The 27291-nt window shown below is 37.5% G+C and overlaps 1 protein-coding gene across 3 annotated transcripts; it reads left to right on the top strand.

Moving 5' to 3' along the window:
• Positions 1–212: 212 nt before the first annotated feature.
• On the top strand, positions 213–27291 carry TCP11L2 (t-complex 11 like 2). Of its 3 annotated transcripts, XR_011600657.1 has the most exons (13): positions 213–312; positions 5465–5571; positions 9140–9202; positions 10060–10232; positions 12472–12607; positions 13090–13210; positions 15082–15302; positions 16431–16567; positions 17010–17200; positions 18771–18952; positions 19055–19227; positions 20988–23927; positions 24040–27291. XR_011600657.1 is itself a non-coding variant. In XM_070948060.1 (12 exons), the coding sequence occupies exons 4-12, from the start codon at positions 10094–10096 to the stop codon at positions 21233–21235; spliced, it is 1548 nt and encodes a 515-aa protein (XP_070804161.1). In that variant the 5' UTR covers positions 213–312; positions 5465–5571; positions 9140–9202; positions 10060–10093; the 3' UTR covers positions 21236–27291. The 3 variants fall into 3 exon arrangements, 2 of the variants coding, with proteins under 2 accessions (XP_070804161.1, XP_070804163.1); XM_070948060.1 differs by having other exon boundaries at positions 20988–27291; XM_070948062.1 differs by lacking the exon at positions 9140–9202 and having other exon boundaries at positions 20988–27291.

The raw sequence follows: 27291 nt of genomic DNA, 5'->3' as shown, positions 1-27291 counted from the left end.
ACCCCGCCGCCGGCTTCGACCTGTCCGGCCTAAGGCTTATCGTTTCGCTCTCCGAGTGTCGCTTCCCTTGCGTGTCGCGTTGGTTAAGATACGGAACGAAACGTTTCTAACCTCCCCCTTCCTCACAGAGAAGTGGGAGCGTCCAGGCAGCTGCTAATAAGACAGCCCAAGACTATGTATAACCAAACGGGGGAAGCGGATGGAGAGTTAAAGCCCGAGTGACAACAGCTGAGGGGCAGCCCGGGCAGAACCGGTGGGTGAGGGTGGGGGGGAAACCGAGGACTCCTCTGCTTGGAAAGGGGGTATCTTGCGGTGAGTGGGTCTCGATTTGCCTTCCTCCTCCTCCTCCTCCTCTTGAGAAAGAAGCGCTCCGCGTCCTCCCCAACCCCGAGAATCATACCGATGATTGAACCCCGGATTGCCCCCTTTGAAGCCTCGCTTGCATTGGGGAGAACCCGTGAGCGGTGGGTGAGTGGCTGGGTGCCTGTCATTCTGGCTGGACCCTTGACGGGGAAGCAAAGCCCGTGTCGGACTCTGCGGTTTGGATTTGCAAACAATGGCTATTGGCTTACGCCGTTTGTCGAATATCGGCAAATGTTGGCTTGTTTAAACCTAGCTAAACAAACATAAGGCGGGGTGGGGGAGCAAGCTCGATCTCAAGGTGACTCCTCTCGCCCCTCAACCGCAAAGCGCGCTTTTGCAGTCGGGGAAAGCTGAGAGGGGGGGAGGCGAGCAATAATTTCCCTTTTTTGGGGGGGGGGAGGAATCAGTCGTTGGCAACCCAAATTATTTTGTTTTGTCCTTTCCGAGGACAAGTGTTCCGAAACACTTTAAATATATATATATATATAAAATATATATATTAACGACCCTCCCTTCCCCGTAACTTGTCGGATGCGGTTAAAGATCCGGAAGCCTTGATAGAAATTGCAGAGCTCGTGAAGGCGGAGAAGCGAGCTGTTGTTTTGGAGGTTTTCCTTGGAAACGCTGGTTTTGTTTGGAGCGGAGGCTGCCAGGAGGCTTGCAGCCTCTGAGCCGGCGCCAAAAATACATCTGCGGGGAGGGGAATCGGCCAAGCCGAGGAGGAGCTGCTGTTTTCGCCCTCCATCCAAGGAGGGGCGTCGGGTTACTCATTTGCTCTTGTAAAGATTGGACGGTACAGAGAGTCGGCGGAGGACGCTGCTCTCTCGTGTTGTTGACGGCTAGTAGAGGTAGTCCTTGATTTACGAGCACAGTGGAGCCCAGGATTTATGTTGCTAAGTGAGACCGTTTTGCCAGCTTTCTTGCCACGGTTGTTAAGGGAATCTCTGCAGTTGTTGAGTTAGTAAAGTGGTTGTTAAGTGAATCTGGCTCCCCCATTGACTTGGCTTGTCAAAAGGTCGCAAAAGGTGGTCACATGACTCCAGGACACTGCAGCCGTCGTAAATATGAGTCAGTTGCCAAACATCTGAATGTTGATCATGTGACCATGGGGATGCTGCAACGGTCATAAGGGTGAAAAACAACAGTTTTCAGTGTTGTAACTTCCAGTGGTCACTAAAGGAACTGTTGTAAGTCGAGGACTACCTGTACGTCCTCTTACTCTGCCCATTGCATTTAGGCTTATGGAAATAAAGTCTCAGGTGTCACCACCAGAAAAATCTGGGTGACCACTACAGAGGAGCCATGGGCAAGAGTTATGTATTTATGCATTGCATTTTTATTATTATTTTAGTCAATTTCCTTATAACTATATTTGAAAATTAAAAAGCAAAACTTCTGTATGGTGGCTGTCTAGATTTCTGCAGCTTAGGTTAGGTAGCATATGGTTCACATGTTTACAAACATTCTTGCACTTAAATCATTATCTTAATTAACAGTGTTGGTTTTTCCGTAATTTGACAAATAATAGAAAATTACTTAAATGTTTCTAAATGTACATTAAAAGCAATAATAACTGTTAAATCATAAGATGCCTATTAGCACAGAATACACTGTAACATTTGCACAGCTCATCATTTCTATTTCTACACAGATTCTCTTTGTTTTTCAGGATTTTTTCCATGAGTTCATGTGAAACCACCTTCAAATCACAGGACGCATTTGCCAGCATTCAATGAGGCTTCTTAGTCATGAGTCCTTTTGATCCCATTGCAGTATTAAAACATAATTTGAAGCCTGCATTTTTACATGCAACCTATATGAAATCATCAAGAAATAAATTATGTCTGTCAGGTCCTTACAATTTGACAATCATGGATCTCACCACTTTTGGCTCCAACATGACACAAATAATGGGTTGGGGAGAGATCATTTGATTTTGCATCATTTTTAAAGGGAGTCACATAAAATCATTCTAAAATCACAAAACACCTTTGTCCATATACAATGAACTATCACAATAGATCCAATCAATTGATTGGATACTTGGATTCAAGGCATGAATCTGTATCATTATTTTTTTTTACATTGGATCCAGTTGAAATAATTGCTAAAACACTGATCATAGATTTCTGCCTAAAACTAAACATCAAAACCACAAATCTGAGGATCTGGGACATAATGCAAGAAGCTTCTGTTTGAGACAAGAATCATCATGAATATTCATGGTTTTTACATACAGTTTGTCTAAAACAAAGTGATAAATCATATCTTCTAAACAGGCAAAAAAAATCCAGAAAACTGGTAATGTTTGGCTCCAAACAAAAAGAACTTTCTTTACATTTTATCTAACGATAACTTGCTTATAAAATTAAAAGCAGACAAAATTAATCTGGAAGTAAACATACAGAGAGTAATAGAAGAGAATATTTCTAGCTCAAGGTTGAACTGTAGAGTCTTTGGTACACACTAAGCGTGGCTGTTTGTAGATGTTTCATTACTCAATAACAAAACAACCAAGCTCAGAGAGTACCAAGGTCGCCACAACACAGACAACAGATCATCCACAATAGTGATGGTAGGTAGGTAGGTAGGTAGATAGATTCTATAAGCAGATGCAAAAATCCAAGGGAAGTGCATAAAAGTGATAACAGATATAAGAAAAACATTTCCCACAAATTCTCAAAAATGATAGCACCTGCACCATGATAGGAAAGGAAATGACTCACTTTAAAAGGATGGCAGAGTAGACAAATCCAGAATGCTCACCATCTTTCCCCACTAATCCCTTTGATTTAACTTCTATGAATTCTAACTTTGCAATATTTTAAGAATCCTAACATTGATAGAATTGTGGTGCAACCATATTTTTTCACTATTATATTTTCTGAAGTTTTATTTCTATATAGAGGTACAAAACCCATTGTTCAATACCTCCAGGCAGAAGACTTGCATTAAATAAACCTGCAATAAATATGGATGATTAAATGAATGATATTTTCTTGAGCGGGTGGGGAGGGAGAGACTACATTCTGAAGAATTCTGTAAATTCTGTAAGCTTTTGTCTCTTCATCTTAATAATGGACTGTAATTTAACTGAGATGCACTTTCTCTCTTCCCTTTGGGAGAATTCACTTTAGTTTCAAAGGAGTAACTTAAATGTGGAAAGCAATATTCTGGGGGAGTTCAAGCCTTCTTTCTTCTAGAGCTGCTACTTCATAAACTAGCATTTACCCTTTTAAATGAAGAATAATCTAGGTGTGAAATACAGATACTGCGGGAGCGGGAAGAACGGGGGTCCATTTACGGATTTCCCAGGTCATGTTTGCCTTAGTCTTAAAGAAAATGCTAGGAGAGCTGAAGCATTTAGTAAAAATGCAAGAGTAGGAAAGAACAATAGGTTGAAAGGTCACTAAAGAATTCGTAACTCTTGGTAAAAATTATGCAATCTAAATGATTAGCTAATGCTAGAGTCCATGCAGAACCTACTTCTGTGAGTATTTATTTTAGATCTCTGGAGAGTCTCTTTCTTACTAGCATGCAGGGAGAAAACAAAGAAAAAGGTTGCTGCTCCAAAGACTGAATTTAGCTCACAGCAGGAGAAAAACGAGGAGTTTCTGTTTTCTGGATTAATGTTTGCAATAAATCATACATAAAACTAAATGTGCAGAGTCAGATTTACAAACATCAGTAGGGTTATTGGATTAGGATGCACATGCAATGTTTTCTTAAACTGATCTACTTAAGCGAAACACTACTGATAAAATCAAATTAAATTCTCACCTAATGATGATGTTACATTATGGAATTAGCTGTTAACAAAAGTTCATTAAAGAAACCTATTTCCCACTTAATTATCTACACCTCTGTAATTAGTATAGTAAGTGTTGCTGCTTAGCTTCCATTCATTGGGAGGTTGATAATATGATTGTTGCTATACCTTTGTATATGGGTTGCTATGTTTCTGAGTTAAAAACAAAAAGATGTGCTTATGATATCTGCTAATTCCCCACCACACACACACACACAAAATGTAAATTTTCCACTGAAGTCATATAGAGCAGTGGTTCTCAACCTGTGGGTCAGGACCCCTTTGGGGGTTGAACAACCCTTTCACAGGGGTCGCCTAAGACCATCTGAAAACACATATTTTCAATGGTTTTAGGAATAATTTTATGGTTGGGGGTCACCACAACATGAGGAACTGTATTAAAGGGTCGCGGCATTAGGAAGGTTGAGACCCACTGATATAGAGCCATAAAGAGTCATGCTGACTTATTTACTCTGATCGGTATATTCTTAAATCCTTTTTCTCTTCTGAAAAGAGAAACACAAGAAACAAACAGAACAAGAATTTGTAAGTGAAGTATTGTACTATTACTTAAGTTGGTCAGCACTGATTCTCTTGTCTGCAAGAAGAAAAGTCGCACATTCCTTAAATGATTGATTCCCATTATGAGATACTAAATGAACCACTTTTCTGTTTTATTTTTCTGCTTCTTCAAAGAATTATTTATTCTCCAGCCTTGTCTTAGCATAGAGTGTAGATGGGTTAGCTTTCAACTCACATTATTCCTTAGCAAAAGATAAGAATTATTAGAAGCATCAACCTGGGAAAAATGAAACGTTTTTAGTAATTAAAAAAATGCAAGCTGCCACTACAGGATCTACATTTGTGAGTAGAATTATGCAACTGGGACATTGCATGAATCTCCATAATCCCACTCTTTTGAAGTGATTTCCCCAGGTTATCATTAGGATTTTGGCAAGTTTATGCATGAGTTAATGTTATGTTTACGCTACAGGTATTTACTGATAGATGTAAGAGTAAAGTGATATTTTAATAAAATCACTGTGTCAGCTTAAAATATTTGATATCCTTGTGAAGATATTCATGCAGAAATGACTATTGCTCAAAAATGAAATTGCAAGTGTTTCACAACTATGTAAATGTTGATGGTGATGGAGAGTGAAGAGTCTAAACTGCTATGCAAATTCCATCTTATCTCATTTCTTCTACCCCAAATAGGCACAATACATACCTTGACAACTTGCTATACAATTATATTGGTTTTATTCAAATTTCTTCTTTTCTGTGTCCCAGTTTGCAGATCTGCTACACACTTCTTAAATGATCTTCAGAATACATATTGAAAGTGTAACTGCCCATGAACTGCATCAAATCTCACATAGGGAGCAACTCTTGAACAGGTAAGGATTGACCAGGATAGGCAAGTCTAAAAGTAGTGCAGTAAACATGGTAAGCAAGTTATTAATAGGTCACACCTATGTATGTATTTCTGTTTTTAACTAATATCCTTTTAAGCATTTAAATACTATCTCAAGTTTTCTTATACAGTGTAATTTGTAATGAAGTTTATTTTCCAACCAAAATAAGGCTGTGAATTTCTATTTTAGGTTCTGCTTTTATTTGTTATGTATATATGCCCTAAATAGTTGCACACAGGACAGATATGCTACCTAGATCTATCATGTGTTTTTTTTAGGGTGAGTAAGTGAAGTATGTAGAGCTCTTCATATTTACTTTTATTTATTGCCTTCTCTTATAAGGCTATTAAGTAGTAGCTTTCCAGTTCCCCAAGATAGCATAAAATGTGCAGGCTGCAACTTTATCCACTCCACAATCCTGTCCACTCCAGTGATGCATGGATTCTATCACTCTATTTCTGGTTGGTTGCATCTATATATAGTTGCATACCTGCTGACTGTCCTTAACTTTCTGAGACCTCCAGGTTTTTCACATGGTCCTGCAGCAAAAAGTTAAAAGAAAACCTTACATCCCAAATAACTGAACATCAGAAACTTTCTACCAGCAGCTCCTTCCATTCTTCTCAGTTTCTTATTGATTTAATTATTTGGCTTTTGTCAGCATGCTCATTTAATGTCTGTTTTATCAGTGGAGGGGTTTGTCTTCTTGTAAACATGAACTTTTAAGTCAGTTAAGGGCAAACTCATTTCATAATGTGAAATGACAAATTAACAACATTAGCCAAATACCTCCTATTTGCAATTTAGGGCTGGTGAAACCGTAGGAATTTATTATTTGTTTAAGCAGTGGAAGGAGTAGAGGAGAGAGACTAATGAATGAGTTTAGCTTTAGTAAATTTCTGATGTATGCAATTTGAAAAAGAAGTTAAAAATATTTTTCTTGATGCTTTGTATATATATTCTGAGTAAGCAGGTAAGAAAACTATTTGCAACTACCATCCTTCCTTGCTTCTCAATAAGATATAAAATCAGTATGTGAATAGGTAGCTTGGTTTGATCTATGTAAAGATTATCCCTTTAAGCTTGAGAATCAGAATATATCCTGGGAATAATATTATGGCACTCAGAAATAACCATATCCTTCTTTCTACTATATTAGTAGGTGGTTATTTGGTCATTGGTGTATCCAGGTTCTACATTGATGCACAGTGTTCACACTGTGTGCATTGTATACACAAACATCTTTGATGTGTGCGTTTTTAAATTGCAACTTTCTGTAGCTGATTTATTTTTATGTAGGATTATTTTCCTAAAACCTTTTCCAGAAAATGGAAACGTATATTTTAATGATTGCTACATCACATATAGCAAAAAGTCAAAAAGAAGATCCATTTCTTAATGTCAGTATGGTAATATCTGAGAAGTAGAATGTACTCAGAAAGGAAGCTTATTTCTATTAGCTATTTTAAAAAGAGCAAAGATTAGAGAGTCCAAAGAAAGAAACAATGAAGTTGGAAGGGAAGCAACTCAAATTTCTTTCTGGAGTCATCATGCTCTGTGCAAATGAGGGACAGTCTCATTTAATTGCCTGGCTCAGTGACTCGTGTTCTTGTGTACTTCATGCAATATGACATAAAGTTTCAAAACTCTCAAGTATGTAGTTCTGTCATTGTGTCAGTTTTCTTCATTGGATCTGACATTTGTAAGTTACAGTAGGTAAATTGTTTCTAGATTGTGTCATTCATATTGTGGTTTTATTCACACATCAAGGTAAACAATAGTGTAATTTATTTGATTTTGGCTTCGTGAACTAGGTGAAATCAGCTATTGCAATTGATAAACCATAGTTTATAGTCTAACTTGTTCTTCAAATATGCACCAGAGAGTTTTTATTTGCTGCTTTTGAGACTATGCCTTTGTTTACCTTGTCATAGCTTTTCTATAACTGCCCAAGAATAAAATGTTTTAGGTCTTTATTACCATGATCATCAAGATTACTGTTTAGCATAAGGAACTTCACTTGCAAATCAAGAGTGGGCAACTATGCTGCTGCTGTAAAGTATATTGTATATTTGAGGACAAAAAGTTTTAGTTGAACCATTCAAACAAATGACAGCTGTGTTGTGACTTACCCTTTTGATATTCAAAAGTAAAAAATGCCTGTTACATGCGATGATATTTTGGTCCCTTTTCCACAAATTCTGTCCTCCTGATTAAATTCTGTCCTCCTGGTTTAAAAAAATGGTTTCTATAATTCCTTGCCATATGCTAACACATCTTGAAGACACAAAGTTAGGATAACTGGTTTCGTTCTATTTATTCATTATTTATTCTTGTATGTAAACTTATTAAGTATACATACAAGAAGAAGAATGAAGAGGAATGAAGACTAGCATACTAATCTGTCTCTCCTTCACCAGTTGTAGAGCTAATCCTCAAATCCACAAAGAGGGCACCTTCTCTACAATTAATTGGCTTTCAGTTCATTAGTAGTTTTGATTAAGAAGATTCCTATGGAACCGAGGAACATCTGGAAAATTTTCATGTTGTAAACAAGAAGTTCATGCTTGCATTAAGTACTTGTTGACTCATTGCCAGAGCAGTTTAATAATTGTATGACTATGTAAATTCCAACTGTAGTTTTTAAATTGTATGATGTCATGTTTATTTCCTGTTCTGCACGTGGACCTAGATATGATTGGTGGGATTATTAATCTATCTGACCAACACTAGAGATGGTTGTTTTTCCGTGGCACAGGAAGTATTTAATTGCATTAAATCATGAGAATTATTGATGGTTCACTACAAGAAGTGTTATATGTTAATAATGGAATTTCAGTAATGGGTTTTTCAAAAGTGAATAGGGCTTTTAGCATAATAATGGATAAAGTATATGAATTGAGTCGTGACTCGTTTAAATCGCTTATCACACTAACCTTAATGTTGGGTTTCATGTTGCATAAATTGGCACATTATTTAACCCACTAGACAAATATTCTAAGTTGATCAGTTGGATGATTGCCAGTTATTTAGCTGGTTAAATATTTTTGAATATTCAAAGAATTCAAAGTGATTGCTTCTCTTTTTGTTGTAGTAACTCTTTATTAACAAGAATAGAGTAAGGATCATTTGTCCTAGAAAATGAAGTAAAGCTTCTGTTAGTCTGATTCTAGTAGTAGGTGCTAGAATTCATATCCAAAAGGAAGCCCCCTTGCACACTGTCTCTATTTAAAATTCCAGTGAAAAATGGAACTTCTTCAGTTATGCAGAGTTTAGATAATAGCATCTTGATAAGGAAGAGCATCTCAATTTCCAAGGAATCCAGTGGTCCATAAAATGCTATCCTAAATTCTATAAGATTATAGCCTAAAATGATTTTCATTATTTAACATTAGACATTAAATACCCAGATTAGGTTTTTATCTTAGAATATGAATCTGTCTTATACAATTCCTGTAAAGACTGATAAAATGATGTATGTGGAAAATCCTTTGAAGTATTAGCTAAATTCTAAGTGTTGATTTAAGTATCTGTTTTTTTAATTTTCAAGAGGGCTGCATCTAGACTACCTCTAGACAATTGTGATAACTTCATTTGGTATTTGCTTACACAGGTTAGTATACAGTTTTGACTAACATTCAGTAATTTATTTGTTCACAATTTGTCATGATCATCAACTAGGAAAATGGCCAAATCTGGAGGTGACCAGGATTGGGAATAGATGTAATAAAAATTGTATCATATAAAGAACATAATCTGTGATTATGAATAAAGATGTCTAGGTTCAGTGTCTTATTTAATTATTTTTCCCAAAGTCTCAGCATTACTTTGTACGCTACACAGTTTAAGCCACGTTTGGTATAAAATCCAAAGACATTTAATAAATACTGCCTGATTCCATTTTAAACTCCACTTTAAAATAGATGTATTTAAGATAGGCAATATTTGCATATCAGATTTATCCAAAGGCCAGATGACACCATCTCTCAAAGGAAGCTTAGAAGAAAGAAACCCTCACCTACTTCCCATATGTTCATTGAATCTATGGATTCCTTCCATTTTAAAGTTAACTTATTTGGAGTAAACCAGGGGGTGAAATCCAGCAGGTTCTGACAGGTTCTGGAGAACTGGTAGCAGAAATTTTGAGCAGTTTGGAGAACCAGCAAATACCACCTCTGACTGGCCTCAGAGTGGGGTGGAAATGGAGATTTTGCAATATCCTTCCCCCAGGAGTGGGGAGGGAATGGGGATTTTGCAGTATTCTTTCCTTGCTACGCCCACCAAGCCAAACCATGCTCATCAAGCCACGCCCACAGAACCAGTAGTAAAAAAATGTGGATTAAACACTGGAGTAAACACTACTGTTCATTTCAATTCAGTATTAATGCTCTTCAGTGATAACATTTTTAAAGACTTTCTTATAACTGTATCAAACAAATTTTAGTAAACCCCTTTTTAAAAATTTGGCAGGTTCTATTTACTGGATTAACAGAAGTGATCCAAAATGCCTTTCACTGATGAGCAGAGCAGTGACTGTGATTCTTCGCGATCTTCAGAAAGTGCAACTTCTTCATCTAGCGACTCTGAATACTCAAGGCAGAGTTTTACCAGTGATTCTTCAAGCAAGCCCAGTTCTCCAACCTGTAAGCAAGAAGCACATACTGGGATATGTGCCTTTGAATTGCCAAAACGGTCTGGGATAAGTTTATTTTTTTATTTTTTTATTTTTATTGAAAAAGTTTTTCGAATACAAGTTTTTCCCCCTTTTCCTCCCTTCTTCCCTAACCCCCCCTCACCACCCATCCCCCCCTGTGACTTCTTCTTCACAACAATAAACTAATTCATAATTAATTACATAATATTTTACCATACCCTTACTCACTCCTCAAAATACTGACCCTTAGCATAGTATTCTTATAACTCCGCTTTTCTCCGCTTTTCACAATCTACCCTTTTTCTCCTCCCTCAAACTTATAAAATATTATTATTATTACAACAACATAACCTTTACTTTTATATATATTAATTTAACATTTCAAAGCAGCCTTCTCCAAATTTAACATTTATTCAGTTCTATCCAATTCTTCCACTCCCCGAAATATATAACTTAAAAATCCTTTTTCTTAAACTAATCAATCACTAAACTAACCTATTTCAACCCAGTTTCCTGCAAGATTACCATGCACTATGTCTGGGATAAGTTTAGATTGGATATGCAGATCCTCCTCCATTTTGAGGAGGATGTTGGTGGACTATTATCTTCTGGTCTTATTTGGGCATTTGTAGAATTTTTGTCAAAGGAGACAATGCAGTGTGTCTGATACTTCCAGATTCTGTCCTTGGAACACTCAAAATCTCCCAAATTGTGCAAAATTTCAGTGGTTTCCTGTGAGAGTTGAAGCTGGCCACATTTTAGAAGGGTTTTTTTTTAGCTATCTTCCATGACATCATGCCAAATCCTGTGGGTAAAACAGATTTCCAGAATGTGAGATTATCATTAATTTATGACCAACACAGGTTTGAATCCTAGCAGTTGCCCATGTATTGATGGTAGGCATTAGTAAAGATATCACGAAGGAATTTCCTAAATTATGTTTATAATTGCTGTCTGCAATGATATGCCAGCCATATCCTTAGGTACTTTTGAAATTTTGCAGAAAAAGTATAAAATAGCAAAATGCTTGAGTTGTCCTTTGGCTGAACTAAATGATCATCTTAGAACAGGTCCAGAACATTCTATAATTTATGGTGTAATTTTGCGCAAAAACATTTCACCAAGATGCTTGAAAATTTTTACTTTGAATAGAATGTGTATTTCCTCATTTTAATTCACTTCTGCTTAGTGTTTATTTACTCACTGATTTTATTAATACATTTTCAGTTGGATTTATCTAATAAAATACCTTGCAATTGAGTAAAAGGGAAATAGTAACTGTTGTAAAAATAGAAACAAGTAGCATGCCAATAAATAGAAAACATCCAGTATTAAACACATATATTTAGATACATTTTTAAAGAGATTTTATTAATTGACTTCAAAGAGCAAGCAATTTCTGATGTCCAGAAATCAGAGTTGGCCTTTTCACTAGACAGAATGGGCCAACTGTGGATTAAACTTGATGCAGTGAAAAGTCTCTTGAATCTTTGGTCGTCACAAGGGTGGCTTTTTCAAGAGGCAACTGGACTTTCTGGTAACAAGAAAATCCAGTTGCCTGTTGAAAAAGCACCTTTGGGAGAACTACGATCTGGATAACTGAGAAATTCCATATACACTTGAATCTCTGATGTTAATCTGCCTCCTTCGAGTAAAGTTATCATTCTTGTTCTGCTTTTGTTGTCAAAATAAAGCATAAATGCCAGTCTGATTAGCTTTTGTATAAAGGGTCAAGTAGAAAGGAGGAATTCTCTGGGGCAGCACATATTAACCAGGGCTTGCTGAATAAGGTACAGTTGGTTGATTGATTTCATAAATCATGATTTTAGCCACAGGAGGATATCAATTGAACATGCAGGCCAAAACAAAGGGTAGTATGAGTATGGTATGTGAACCCAGCAATAGGATGGTGGGGAGGCTCAATTAACTTGTCCTAAATTTAATTTCTAAGTTAGCCTGTTGCTCAGGAATAAACACTTAACATCCTGTTATAGGAACAATGATAGAGGAACAAGGACTGGCAGTTTTTGAATTTCGGGTAACAAAATCTCCTGGCTTGGAATTTGCAAAAAAAATAACAAAATAAAAAAAGGAGGTATTAAGTGAAAATACAAATTCAAAGTAAACTTTTTTTTAAACACTAAGTGAAGAACTCTCTCAGAAATGTAAAATATTGATAGGCTTTCATGTCAAGTCAACGCGTCGTATGTCTTATTTCTTGATTCCAGCAACAAGCCCTCCCAAAATGGTTACTTTTGATGAAATGATGGCAGCTGCAAGGAATCTGTCAAACCTGACTCTGGCTCATGAAATTGCTGTAAATGAGAATTTTCATTTGAAACGCATAGAGCACACACACAACAGGTAGGCTCAGGTTTTAAAAGGATGGGGGAAAAGGGAGCCAGTTTTTAAACAGATCAACAAGCAATCACAAATGGTTTGCATAGTTTCAGGGGTCCTTTCTAATGTTCATCTTTTAGTACAGAATATACTCAAAAAGCTAAGCAAGGTTTTTTTTTCAGGTTAAGCTTGTGATTCAAACTGATAAGCCCATGAGACATAAACATTGCTACTTAAAAAAAAAGAACTTGAATGTGCAGTATTCCTGTAAATATTGGCTAAGGTTACATATCACACAAATCATGGCCTCTGTAACAACTGCAATGGCCCATTCCACAAATAATTGAACCCTGATCCTTGGTTTATAAACTGCTATGGCTAGGATCTTTCTATTAATGAAATGATAGGTCCTTTCCTCTAAGCAGGAGCTTTGTTTTAGCATTTTGCTTTCTTTGAATGCTTTGAATGCTTATACTCTCCTGTCTTTTCCTTCTCATACCTGACAGCTTGCCTGGAAGGGTTAAACAAATTGTACATAAAGCATTCTGGGATCGCCTGGAAGAAGATTTGAAGGAAGACCCTCCTGAGTATGAGCATGCAATCAAACTCTTTGAGGAAATTAAAGAGGTGGGGTTTGGTCCTGCTCTCTCAAACTGAGTTTGTTTTTAAGCAGCCATGGAGCAGGTTCTGTACATTGGCATTCCGTAAATCAAAATTTGTAGATGTAAAGCAGAGGTCTTCAAACTTGGCAGCTTTAAGACTTGTAGACTTCAACTCCCAGAATTCTCTATGCTGGCTGGAGAATTCTGGGAATTGAAGTCCACAAGTCTTAAAGCTGCCAAGTTTGAAGACCTCTGATGTAAAGTGGGCAGCCTCTCAAGATATCCCTAGTCTAACTGTCCTTCAGGCGGCTTGACAATGATGGTTGGGAGAATGGTAAAGTTGAGTTTGAGCACACCTGAGAGGCAACCAGGGTGAGGAAGATTGCTGGAAAGTTTTATAACAGACAGAAAGAAATGATTAAAAAAAAATATCTATATGTAGATACATTGAAGCTTAGCATGCTTTTTCTTTTTGTTTATGATGGCATGGCTCCCAGAAGCAGAATTATACAAAGTTTGATAGCATTCATTGTAGCACTTCTTTAATACTTGTTCTTACATACAAGGGGGTATGGTAGGGACCAGCATTAATGACTAGCAACTGTTACATATTTCAGTAGTCCAGTTCTCAGAGGAAAAATGCTGATTTGGCCAATATTTGCCTACAGTGATGCTAGACTCTGATGTAGCATTGTTATATGTTCAAGGTGACCACAATAACTGCTCAGCTTATCCTGTCAGTGCTGAAAGCCGGTTAAAAATGTATGTGTCTGGCAGGCTTTGCCTGAAAGTTATATGTGTTAGTATTTGTACGCTGAGTACTTAAACAAGGCCTGAATGAGATCCTGCTATGACTATAACATTTTACCATAACATTACCTAATATCATAACATTATTTTGTAGTTTTTAAAGGTTTTGCAGTGGGTGGGGATGGGGTGTCTGTGTGTGACTGCATATCTTTGTTTCAGTGTTGCCTCCTGGCAACCGCCTGGGTTATTCCTTGTTTTGTTGGCAAAATTTTTCAGAAGTGGTTTGTTATTGTCTCCTTCCTAGGGCTGGGGGAGAGTGACCAGCCCAAGGTCACCCAGCTGACTTTGTTCCTAAGAAGTAGACCTCATGTTATCCCCATTTCTAGCCTGATTCCTTAACCACTACACCAAACTGACACTCTTGTTGTTAGTAGAACTTGGATGTATTAATTTTTCCAGGCAGTTTAAAATTGCCTCCATGGTTTTCCCTGAATTCCCCCCCCCCAGTGGTGGGTTGCTACCGGTTCTCCCCAGTTTGGGCGAGCTGGTAGTGGAGATGGTGAGGTGAGAGCGAACTGGTTCGCTCCAACCGTCAGTTGGGCCCTCCCACCCACCCTGTGCTATACCTACCTATATTTGTTCGTTTTTAGCCCAGCTGATAGGAGCGGCAGAGCGGATTGCCATGCCTCAGCTGTGCTGAAATTGAGTATGGAAGCGAACTGGTGGTAACACCAGTTGAAACCCACCACTGCCCCCCCCCCATGAATTAGGTGGCGGTGGGGAGCCAATTAAACCAAAATCACTTTGTTGTTAGCTTTGTGGCCACTTAGTTCCTCCAAACGACACTTTTGTTAAATAATCTAGATGTAGAACAGCATGTATCTGTTTTGCATCTAGTATGGCATTCACATCATTTGAATTACAAAGTATATAGAGTGACTTCAAGTGGCAGGAAGGGCAGGACACTTAATTGCTCTTGAAGGGGGAAGTTTGGCATGTGCAACATAAAGCCACAGTTGCTGAAATTCCTCCTAACTTATATTATCGATTGGTTCTCTCTCTGTGTGTCTTTGACCACATGAAACACACATTTCTATTATGGGTCATTAATTGCAATTTAGTTGACTTGTGGTTTTAATCTTGCAGATCCTTCTTTCTTTTTTGAACCCGGGGGCTAACAGGATGCGCAACCAAATTTGTGAAGTCCTCGACACGGACCTTATAAGGCAGCAGGCTGAGCACAATGCAGTTGATATCCAGGGTCTTGCAAACTATGTCATTAGCACCATGGGGAAGTTGTGTGCTCCAGTAAGGGACAATGATATCAACCAGTTAAAGCCCACTGGGAATATTGTAGCATTGTTGAGGTTGGTATGTGATTTGCTTTTTAACATTAGGTGGTGGTTAAAAGAATGATCTGAATCAATCCTCCCCAAAATGTCAGGTGTCTTTTATACCATTTAGAATTCCCATGGCCTGTAGAGTCCTTCCATTTGTCTTTTACTGTTGATACTCAGACATCAATAATACTTACCGTTGACTAAAGCATTGCTAGCTGAGGAATTATGGGAGTTGAAGCTCACCCAACCCAAAGTTGCTGAGGTTGAGAAACCCTGGACTAAAATGTCCCAAAGGTGCTTTTTCAAGAGACAACTGGACCAGGTAAATGTCCATAGACATAGACTGAGAGAGTCTCAGTCATCCAGGTCATGGTTGTCCCAAAGGTGCTTTTTCAAGAGGCAACTGGACTTTCTTGTTTTTCTTTGAAGATGTTTTGCTTCTCATCCAATAAGCTTCTTCAGTTATGAAAGCCCAGTTGCCTTTTAAAAAAGCACTTTTGGGACAACCATGACCTGGATCATTGAGAATCTCCATAGACATTTACCTGAACTAAAACATTCCAAATACAATCACTATCTTGACTCTGACTTTAAACTGTGAATCTTTGGCCTTTTTTTCAGTTTTCTGTTTTTTCCCTGTCCCCTACCTTTTGTAAAAGCAACCATCCACTTCCATGCTACTTTGGCTCTTGTAAAGGAATCACCCTTTCATTATATTTTCTTATGGTTCAACTCGGCTTTCAGTGTTGTTGTTTTAATCCCAACGGATATCTATTCCAGCTTGATGGCTATTTGCTTTTTAAAGCTAGTTGCTTAAGAGTTTAAAAAGTGACTCTTGCACTGCCAGTTTTCCACAGGCGTCTGATAGAAGCAGAATAGATAGGATTTATGTTATCATTTCTTGTGATCTTTGTGTTTGTATAAAGCTATAGAAACATTGCAAAACAGCTGAAATTCTGCTCAGTAGCTTTACGATGTCATGCCTTATCTTTGAAGCATGGAATTGGATGTAGTTTCTTATGAAAACTAAACTCTTGGGAAATTATCATAAAAGTACATATCATGTTCACATTGTGAGAAAGGACGACTGACTAAATATATGTAAGTAACAATGTTTGAACCTACTGCAAATTTGTCATTTCTGTATTTTTTCAGGCAAATATTCCATGTTCTGGATCTCATGACAATGGATATGGTTAACTTTACCATACAGAGTCTTAGACCTCACGTTCAGCGCAACTTGATCGATTATGAAAGAGCAAAATTCCAAGATATACTTGAAGAAACTCCAAGTATGTTCTTTGTTTACATAAAAAGGGGAGAGACAATGTAGTGGCAACAAAGGCAATTGTATAAGATCTGAAGCAGTTGAGCAAAAAGCTGCAACAGATTTGGGGAAGGGAGAGAAGTATTCTAAAATATTTTTGAGGATTACTGTCAGTAAAACAACCTTGAGTTGCAAAAATGCTCTGGCTTACATGTTTTACTATCTGGATGTATTTTTACACTGTATGCTTATGCATGACTATCATGTTACTTTGTCATGTTGTAAGTTTAGTCCGTTTTTAAAAACTTTATCTAATTTTCAATATTCACCTGTTTTATTTTCTTTGGGTGATTAGGTCCTGGAGTTATCCCCCCCTCCCCATATCTTATTTACTGAACTGGGTACATGCCTTTGTAAAACAAACAGTACAAGTCTGATCTTTCTTATCTCTGTCTCCAAATGTTCAGGTGCCCTAGACTTGACAACGGAATGGATAAGAGAATCAATACAAGATGAACTATCTTCTATTTCTTGTGAAATGTCATCATCTTCTGGTGCTAATGGGATCTCAAAAGCAAATCTTAGCCCGATTGTGGTGTTAACAAACAGCTACCTGAAATTGTTAGAGTGGGATTATCAGAAAAAAACAATTCCAGAGGTAAGTTGCTTTCTATCTCAGAACTTCTAAAATTTTTATACTTCTTTTTCTGTAATAAACAGTGGATAGCAATTTAGACTTAAATCATGGTTGACTTAACCATGATTTATGGAGAAAAGCACAACACATTAATCCAAAAACAAGTCATGTTATAGGTTAGCATGTTGCCTGATTCTAGGCCAGTAGATTGTTCATAGTTATTACCAGTGGTGGGTTTCAAATTTTTTTACTATCGGTTCTGTGGGCATGGGTTGGTGGGTGTGACAGGGAAAGGATACTGTAAAATCTCCATTCCCACCCCACTCCAGGGGAAGGATACTGTAAAATCTCCATTCTCTTCCCAATCCAGGGGGAGGTTATTACAAAATCCCCATTTCCTCCCAATCAGCTGGAACTTGGGAGGCAGAGAATAGATGGGAACGGGGCCAATCAGAATTTTTACTACCGGTTCTCCGAACTATTCAAAATTTCCGCTACCAGTTCTCCAGAACTGGTCAGAACTTGCTGAAACCCACCTCTGGTTATTGCCATCCACAATGTCATAGATAGATACTTTTTCAAGAACAAGCTTGGATAAAGATTGATTCTCTTTTATAATGTGAACTGATGGCTTGACAGCCATACATTTCATTGCATTATAATTTTATGCCTTGTATTTGGTGTGATTAGTTATTCACTGAGGCCCTGACTCTGTGGTAACCTACTTACTTTGTCCTATAGAAATTAATGAGAACACCTAACTCTGCAGAATATGCTGCCATTAGATGCAATGACAATCATTGTTTTAATAATTTTAAGAGACAGGAGAAAGTCATGACAGTTAAGCCTAACACCTAGTCTTAAATGCTGTTTAGTACCTTCAGGCTCTTAAAATTGTACTACCTTAAATAGCAATTATTCTGCAACAGCAGAAGAAGAGTAGATCCTCCTATTTACATTTAAGAGCTTCTAAATGAATCGGATTGGTTAATGTGCGATATAGAAAGCTGGGATCAGCTTTGGGCTTTTACCAATACCATTTGCTCTTTAAACTAATTTACACTTAAAGGTTTATAAAATAATATTAATAAAGAAACTGAATGTGGGCATTTTGCATTTGTGTTACCAGCAGTATTGAATATAATGAAAATATGGTGGTAGTTAACAGTTTTCAGGAGACTTCTTTTATCCTGGACCTGATGAAAAAGTTGACATCCTCACAAAGATGTACTTTGTTAAATATGGTCAGATCAGGGATGATATCCAGCAGGTTCTGACAGGTTCTGGAGAACCGGTAGCAGAAATTTTGAGCAGTTTGGAGAACCGGCAGCGGAAATTTTGAGTAATTCAGAGAACTGGCAAATATCATCTCTGGCTGGCCCCAGAATGGGGTAGGAATGGAGATTTTGCAATATCCTTCCCCTGGAGTGGGATGGGAATGGAGATTTTGCAGTATCCTTCCCCTGCCATGCCCACCAAGCCACGCCCACCAAGCCATGCCCACAGAACCGGTAGTAAAAAAAATTGGATTTCACCACTGGGTCAGATGTTTGATGATTGTTCATCAATGTTATTCTTCCAATTGTTTCAGACATTAATGACAGATGAAGCTCGCCTTCAAGAATTATCCAAGAAATTGAATCAGTTGAAGATTGTAGCGTGTGTTTCTCTCATAACAAGCAACATGCTGCCTGCAGTTATTGAGGATATTCCAGACTTCGTTGAGAAACAAAAAAGGATTTCTTTTGTTTTGCTCGAAGGAATGCATAAGGAGTAAGTAAACACATGACTGACTGACTAACTAATGGTTTTTAAAAAGGCAAAAGCATTATGTGATAGCATTTTGTTTCTAATTTCCTTCCCTCTTTCTTGCAGGACTTTTGATTTAAAAGAAGCTCTTAATGCAATAGGTATTCAGACATGTAGTGCAATAAATGAATCACTCACAAAGAGAGGCTTTCAGCTATTAAATAAAGAAGTTCAAGCAAATGTGGCTGGTCAGCTCTGCAATATTGTTGAAGAAGACAATGCTGTCATCACCTTAATTGGTTAGTGATAAATTACTTGACATATTCTTAATATGAAATGTATGTTTAAATGTACCTATGATTCCTGAGCACTCTCTTACATACATTTATTTTTTAAAGTCTTCCCCTTGTTTCCCTTATGAAGATTGGGCCCACCTGCTTCTTATGTTTAATAGTACATTACTGATTTTAGATTTAGATTTCAGTTGCAGAATCCAGAAATTCTACCTTCACTAAATGATGATCCCAGTTTTAGCCAGATTTGTTATTTGAAAGGAGCATGGGTTCAGGACAGCTAGCTTTTTCTCTCCTATTTAAAACCTGCATGAATCCCGTCACTGGCTTACAATAGTTTATGCAGATGATTCTTCCCATTGACTGTTTGTTACCTTGTTAACTGTTGAATAAGCCAGTTGACTGGGTTGATCACATATTTTACAAATGCTCTCTTTCTCTCCATCTCTTTCTCTCCATCTCTTTCTCCTCCCCTCTTTCTCTCCTTCATCTCTCTTTCTCCCCCCTCTCTTTCTCCCCCCTTTCTCTCCTTCATCTCTTTCTCTCCATCTCTCTTTCTCCCCCTTTTTCTCCTTCATCTTTCTCTCCATCTCTCTTTCTCCCCCCTTTCTCACCTTCATCTCTTTCTCTCCATCTCTCTTTCTCCCCCCTCTCTTTCTCTCCTTCATCTCTCTTTCTCCCCTCTTTCTCCCCCCTTTCTCCCCTTCATCTCTTTCTCTCCATCTCTTTCTCTCCCCCCTCTTTCTCTCCTTCATCTTTCTCTCCATCTCTCTTTCTCCCCCCTTTCTCACCTTCATCTCTTTCTCTCCATCTCTCTTTCTCCCCCCTCTCTTTCTCTCCTTCATCTTTCTCCCCTCTTTCTCCCCCCTTTCTCCCCTTCATCTCTTTCTCTCCATCTCTTTCTCTCCCCCCTCTTTCTCTCCTTCATCTTTCTCTCCATCTCTCTTTCTCCCCCCTTTCTCTCCTTCATCTCTCTTTCTCTCCATCTCTTTCTCCTCTCCCGTTCGGGCGGCGACGGCAGCACACCTACTGCACCATCAGGTCGCCCCTCGGCTTGGAGGTGGCACCTTAAGCCTGCACCCCACTGTGCGTGTGCCTGTCCGCTCGGCTCTGGTTGCTCTTACTGAGCTTCGCAATGGGGCAGACTGAGCTTCGCATGGGGGCAGACGGCGCCTCTCCTCCTCCTGGAGCCCATTACGATGCGGACCTTCAGCTGCAGCCTGGGCAGCCAGTGTTCCGGGGCGGAGAAAAGTCGCGTGTCTCCCCCAGTGACTGGATGGGCTAGGGTAGGCTGGCGCCGTGCGGGTGGAAGGCGGGGTGGGGCGAGGGGCGGGTGAGCCAGCAATTTAACAAACGGTTTGGTGTGCTGCAAGGCCAATAAATTACAAAAAACCACCGAACCGTTTGTTAAATTGCTGGCTCACTCGGCCCGCCCCGCCCACCACTATTTATTGGCAATAAATAGTGGTGCAGAGGGGTGGGGCAAGGGGCGGGGTGAGCCAGCAATTTAACAAACTGTTCAGCCGAACCGCCTAGAACCGGCAGAATCCCACCACTGGATGAGATGTCAACTTCTAATGCATCAGTATCAGTCAGGGTGCTACGGTATCTATATAGCCACACTGTCTTTTTTGATGTGTGAATGCTTTGCAGTTAATCATGTTAGTTGATCAGTTTTTATTCCTCATGAGAAATTAATGCTGTTCTAAATAATGCCAGGAAGTCTAATTGTACATATATGTGTGGGTATGTTTTTTCTTTTTCAGGTAAACGAATTCATTTGTACATGAAAAGTGCATTGCTTGCTTCTCCATGCTTTCAAAAATCTATGCCTACAGTTCCTGGAGGTCTTGGTGTGATTCAGAAAGAGATAGAGACTATTGGCTCGCAGTATGCTAGCATTGTTAACCTTAATAAACAGGTTTATGGACCATTCTATGCAAGTATTTTTCGAAAACTGCTGTACAATGAGACAGAAACAAACAAAGCCGAAGTTGAAACTTCTACCAACTGAAATATGTACAGCTTCTTTTTTGGTCCCTCTTTTTCACAATATTTATATTGTGATCTGCATTTTTCTTTTGACTATGCATAGCTTGCAGTGATGACTGTTAATGTGAGACAGAGAGAAATGTGTTTATATTATACAGATTACAGTCAAATAAATAAAAAGTTCCCTCCAAATTAAAGCAATTACTACATTTTAAAAAGGTAACTTTTGAAAGGATTAATTCTGTTTGTAGCTATGGATTATAACATGTGGCACTTATTTACTGTATTTTTCTTTTTCTTACACAAATATTTCAGACATGTATGATAAATGCCTACAGTAATATAAATCTCTTAAATGTTTAATATGCTTATGCAAATGATTATGGTGCAATAATATAAAAAGTATATTTCAGATTTGATCTGAAATCATTGTTAGGGCATTTGCCTTCTGCCTTTACCCAAAATGGATTGCTCAAGGAACCCTGCCCTCCCCCCCATTTCTCTCTTCTCACAAGTGAGATGATAGGGAAGATCATGTGTCAAATTTGTTCAAGATTGTTTCCTGTTTTGAGCTTTTAATGTATGCAGTCTTCATAATCAGTATCAGTTGCTTAGAATTTAGTAGCCTCTGATTTCACTTGGAAGAATAATTCCTTTTTTTAAAAGGTAAGTCATGATATTTTAACTCATGCTTAACAACTTGCTGTATTATATGCAAGCTATATATATATTATTTTTCTCAACTTATTGAAGGATTAAAATACATTGAACATATAAGTCTCTGTTTAATACCAACATGAATCAGAATTTGAAAATGGAAAGCTGAAGAAGACAAATGTATGGTATTAAACAGTAAATGCTAAACATGTTCAGTTGGACACCTTTTGCAGATTTATGTCACTGAATAGTCCCAGTTTATATTTTACTTGCTTTTTTTTTAATAAAAATTGAGTTATCATTTTGGGCATAACATCTTACCTAGAGATGTAAAATTTCCGGAAATTTTAAAGCCATGAGAAAAAAAAACGTTTCCCCCCGTTTTATCCAGAAAAAATATAAATTTTTGAATAATTGAAAAAAAAAAAGTTCAGTGTGGAATAGTTTTATAAATTGCATGAAATGCAGTGTATATAAAAGTATTATGCTTGCAATAAAACAGGTAACCCCCCCCTTCCCTCAAAAGCAACAAAAAAAAAGCAAGAAACCATCAACATAAAAAAATAATCAGATTTGCCCCTTAACACCCGTAGCAAATAAAGTTAAGGTCCACCTTAGTATTTAAGCTCCATAGGTTTACCTTTTGAGTGGCGTTTAAAAAAAACCAAACAGAAGACACAACATATATGTACAGTTTATTCTATCTCATTTTCTAAACTACTACTATTTTCAATTTCTTCTTCCTCTTCATCATTTTTCTCATGGACTTCTAAAATCTTTAGGGCTGCACGGATTGAAACAAGCTTTTCTACCCTTTCACAGGTCAGTCTGTTTCTTGAATTGGTGTGAATATTACCAAACATAGACCAGATTCTTTCACATGCAGCAGAAGAGGCAGGAATCTGCAGTAAGCGAGATGCAAGAGGTTGTGTGGTGTAGAGACCTTGCCACCATGTTGCAGGAGGGATATATTTTGTAGAATCCCAGAATGCATTCCTGGTCCAATTCCCTGAAGATGTTCTGTATTCTGCAACATTTGAAAATACTTTTCAAACATCAAGTCCTACGTGCCCAGCTTGTTTCATAATCTAGTCAAATGCGGCAGCTGTATTCTCATCACTCACACCACACTGCCTTTGAATCTTGGATCCAGTAGATTTGTAGCAGCATATATTGGATGGCAACAACATTCTTCCCGTTTCTTAATAAAACCTTTCACTTTACTTTTTTCAGCACTTGTAAGTGGAGATGCACTTAGATTTTCAAAAACGGATGTTTTTGTCATAGCCATGTGGTTAGGAATTTCTGACAAAAATGCAGTGCCTGATTCAGATACACGGATTGCTGGAAAAAATGGCATTAAAATCTATAGGGAGTTCTGCAGCTGAACCCAAAACACATCCTCATCAAGCACATATTTCTGGGAATTTTAAGCTCCTCGATTGCTTGAAGAGCTTCTTTGTCTTTTAGTAAACTTTCAAAGGGGATCACCACTCTACCCCAACATGTTTTACTACAGTGTTTCAGTATCCCTATTTTATTCTGTGCATTTTTCTTCTTGCTGCTGCTTGAAGACTGCAGTGACAACATGAGTAGCTTTTACGTATTTGATAGCTTCTTTAGCTCTTCTATAAATCCTTTGAAGGGTGTCCAGTTTCATGAAGTCACTAAGAAGTAAGTTTAGTCTATGAGATGCACATCCTATTGCAGTAATGTGTGGATACTTGTCCATTATGATTTCCCATCCAGCTTTCATATTGCTTGCATTGTCAGCAAAGCAAATACTTTTACCGCTCTCAATTTTCTCTAAAATTGCACATATTTCACTGCTGATGCACTCTGCAGTATCTGTTCTCTCCAGTTTCAATGCTTCTATAAAAGACTGGTTGAGGTATTGTTATCAGAAAGTTGATGATTCCTTCTCCCCGAACATTTGTCCATGTGTAAGTACTGCAAGACATAGTGCTTCACTTATTTTTCCTTGTACAGATTCCATCACACGCTCATATTCTGACTCCAAAAGAGGCTTGCCCAAGGAAATGTCTGCTTGGCAAATGGTATGGTCGTAATAATTTAAAAGTTTTCTGCCATTTTCTGTTATTGACAAAGCTGATCCAGAAGCATATATTGCTCTTGCAAGAGCGTGATCAATTTTCTTCTGATTTTCAGGTGTCATTTTATCTATAAATGAAGGTATTGAGGTATTGGTTTGCAACACTTCCTTACGTGAAGAGGCTGCTAGTGAAGAAACACTTTGTGATGATCCAGAAGCAGCAGAAAGAGTGTTTCTGGAATTAGAACTCTGGAAGGAAAAGCAACATGCACTTTCATTCTGGTCCTCATCATTTAATTCCATAAAGTATTCTTTAATGTTTTTAGGGCACCTCTGGCCTGCAAGGATGTATTTTGTCATCCTTGTAGCATTTGGAAAAGTATATTTTTTCTCACTCTTATTTGCAAATTGCAGCTTTGCTCTCAGCAGAAATTGCACTGTGGAAATGTTTCCAAACTCTAAACCATTTTACTGAGAGAAGGAAAAGAAAAAGCAATTTACTGACTAGACTATAGGAAAACATCATTGTGTGATGGCGGAGAACATTAAGAGGAATCATTTAAGGGTTACAAAAGGGAAACAAATTTGTCAGACAATTTTTTCCTCTGACCAGTCAGTTAAGGCCTGAAAGGAAGACAAACTATCATCTACTCAGTAGATTCTACTGTATACCAAAAATTACTCAACTGTAGGAGGTCCGAGGTACATAAGTAAACTAAATTGGAGTCTTTCCTCTGCAGTACTCCTAGTGGCACAAATGCATATTTCTCTTGTTTGAGAACTGCATTGAGAAGTACAGTGTTACTTGAATTGTATTCTAGAATTTGCTTGTCTTCAGCTGAGAGAACTTGCAATAATTTAAGACTTTACAAAAAGTCTCAGAAATCTCTCATTAAGGCCTTCATGTTATATAGGTTGAATACCATGTCATAGATATATTAATTATCATTGGAAAAAAACATATTCCACACTCCTTTTTTTTCTTCAAATTTTCTGGAAAAAATGGCTTTGGAAAAAAAACCTGTTTTCTTCCCAATTTTTCTAGTTTTTTTCCAGGCCTTCCCATTTCTACTCTTACCATAGGATGCTTCTGAAGTGATTGTCACAAAGACTTTCAAGAAGGACCTTAATGTTTAAAACAACTGCTGATACATAGGTAATTGTTCCTACAGAAATAGGACTGTGTACCTCAGCCCATCAACTTGGTGACAAGCAAGGAGTTCTGAAAGTTAGAATCTCTTACAAGATCAAAGAGATTTCAGATTAAGGAAGATTGATATGAATTCTTCTTGTAAAAAAATCTCAAATATATATTGCTAGGATATTTTGGAGGAGAGAACCATTTTTATTCATACATGTCAATTCCACATGAGTTTGAACAAAATAACTTTTTGTGATAAATATTTGTTCAGCAATCCAGACGTGCTTATGACAGCCAACTTTAGTTTTACAGAGCAATTTTCTTAAACTGCTCAGTATCTTAAATTTTTTTTAGAACATCTTCCTTGTTCTGATATCCCTTGCTCTCAATATTCTACCTTTCATTTTTCTAAACAAATTGTAGCAGGTTTGAGAAGACAGGATGTGAGAGAAGATTAAAATATTTATATGGCTAAAGGAAGTATTGAGACACAATATTTGTTGACACTAGTGACTTGTATCAAGAAGTAAATATGTGAATACCTAATATAGTGAATAAACTGTGGCCCTCTGATGCAGTACTATAACTTCTAGCATCCTATATGTTGGTCATATTAGCTAAGGTGTTAAAAACTGTAGCTCAACAAATGGAGGGCTATACTTTACTAACCCATGCCATGTACTGAAAATGCAATTATCTAATTCTTAACCTTGAAATTTTAAAAGTATAAAATATTTTGGACCTATACGTACTTTGATAAGTTTGTGAAGTTATAATATCTACTAAAAAACCTTTCTGTAATCATGTTATGGTGTATATATGTTCTGTTTTTAAGCATTTTACATTATGTATAGTAATCAAGTAGTGAATATATGTCTTCATAAATTTTTAACTTACCTAGAGGGTTAGATCTAAATTAGTTTAACCTGGATACCATTTAAAACAATGGGAACTAGTTAAATGGAACAAGTCCCATTTATTTCAGTGGATATTAATTGCAATTAAGAGTATGAATCTAGCCTACCTATATTGTACAATGTTCATGCAGAAGATACTGTGTGGTTTTTATAAATGAAACGGGCATTTTAATATAGCATGATACGTATGTCCATTCAACCGTTTTTGAATATCTCACAACTAACCTTCATAATCCCTTTAATGTTCAGAATGCTTGGTTAAGTACAGTTGTTTCTCTTGCATGTTACTTACTGATATTATTGAAGTACAATTACTTCATTTGGCTAAAGTTAGATATGTATGTAATTGGTTTATTAAGTGGTTTTTGTCTTAAATGTATTATTAAATTTGGTTTCATTTAAAATGTGTGCAGATTCTCTCTCATTTTAATGTATAAATACAAAAACATGAAGACAGCAGCATAGATGGTTGCTGAATCTATAGTAATTTTTGATATTTCGAGTAGATAATTTAAGGGTAACAACAATCCGTAGTGGCAAGGGGAAGCGGGGAAGAAGGAAAACAAGTGACATGGCAATAAAAACTGTATCAGAGCCATTAAATTAGGCTATACTGTTTTAGTCAGCATGTGGAACATGTTGAGATGTATTAATGATGCCTATGTACATGGCAACTGACAATCACTTAGCATAAATATCCAACATACTTCAGATTATACTATTTGCTTCTTTATGCCAGGCCCAGCTGCCCATTTCAAGCTTAAACCTCTTGGTTTTTGCTTACTTGATATCAGACAAATTGCGTCTCTATAATATACTCAACTAAAAAAGTTGAAGATTTGGCTGTGAAGGAAACAGAGGACTTGATGGACTGCAGAGGCTCAGATTCAATTGTACCTGATTAGCTATGGATGCTTGGCGGGTGATTGAGCCAATCATTCTTAGACCTATTTCACAAGGTTGTTACTGAGGGGGAAAATAGAGGATGGAGTACTATTACAGGTACTTTTAAGATCCTGGAGAAAAAGCAAAAGACAAATCTTGCAAGTAAAAAATAAACTTGAAATTACCACACTGAGACTGAAACTAGAAATAAGTCAACTGCAGATTGCATACAACAGAACTTCTATTTTATTGTTATTATAAAAATTTGCATTTTGTAATGTATCCAGTTTTGGGGGGAAATTTTGGAGGGAAAACACACGATGTTGATTGGCTGGCCCCCTGGCCAACATAGTATATAAAGGGAGCTGTCTTGTTGCACATTTGCTGGATTTGTCACTGTGAAATAAAGAGCTGTTGTCCACACA

Source organism: Pituophis catenifer, unplaced genomic scaffold (assembly GCF_029215685.1).
Source record: "Pituophis catenifer annectens isolate HBS135680 unplaced genomic scaffold, rPitCat1.0.hap2 SCAF_7, whole genome shotgun sequence".
Classification (NCBI taxonomy): Eukaryota; Metazoa; Chordata; class Lepidosauria; order Squamata; family Colubridae; genus Pituophis; species Pituophis catenifer.
The sequence above is the reverse complement of the archived record's forward strand: the minus strand, read 5'-3'. Positions and strand labels throughout refer to the sequence as shown.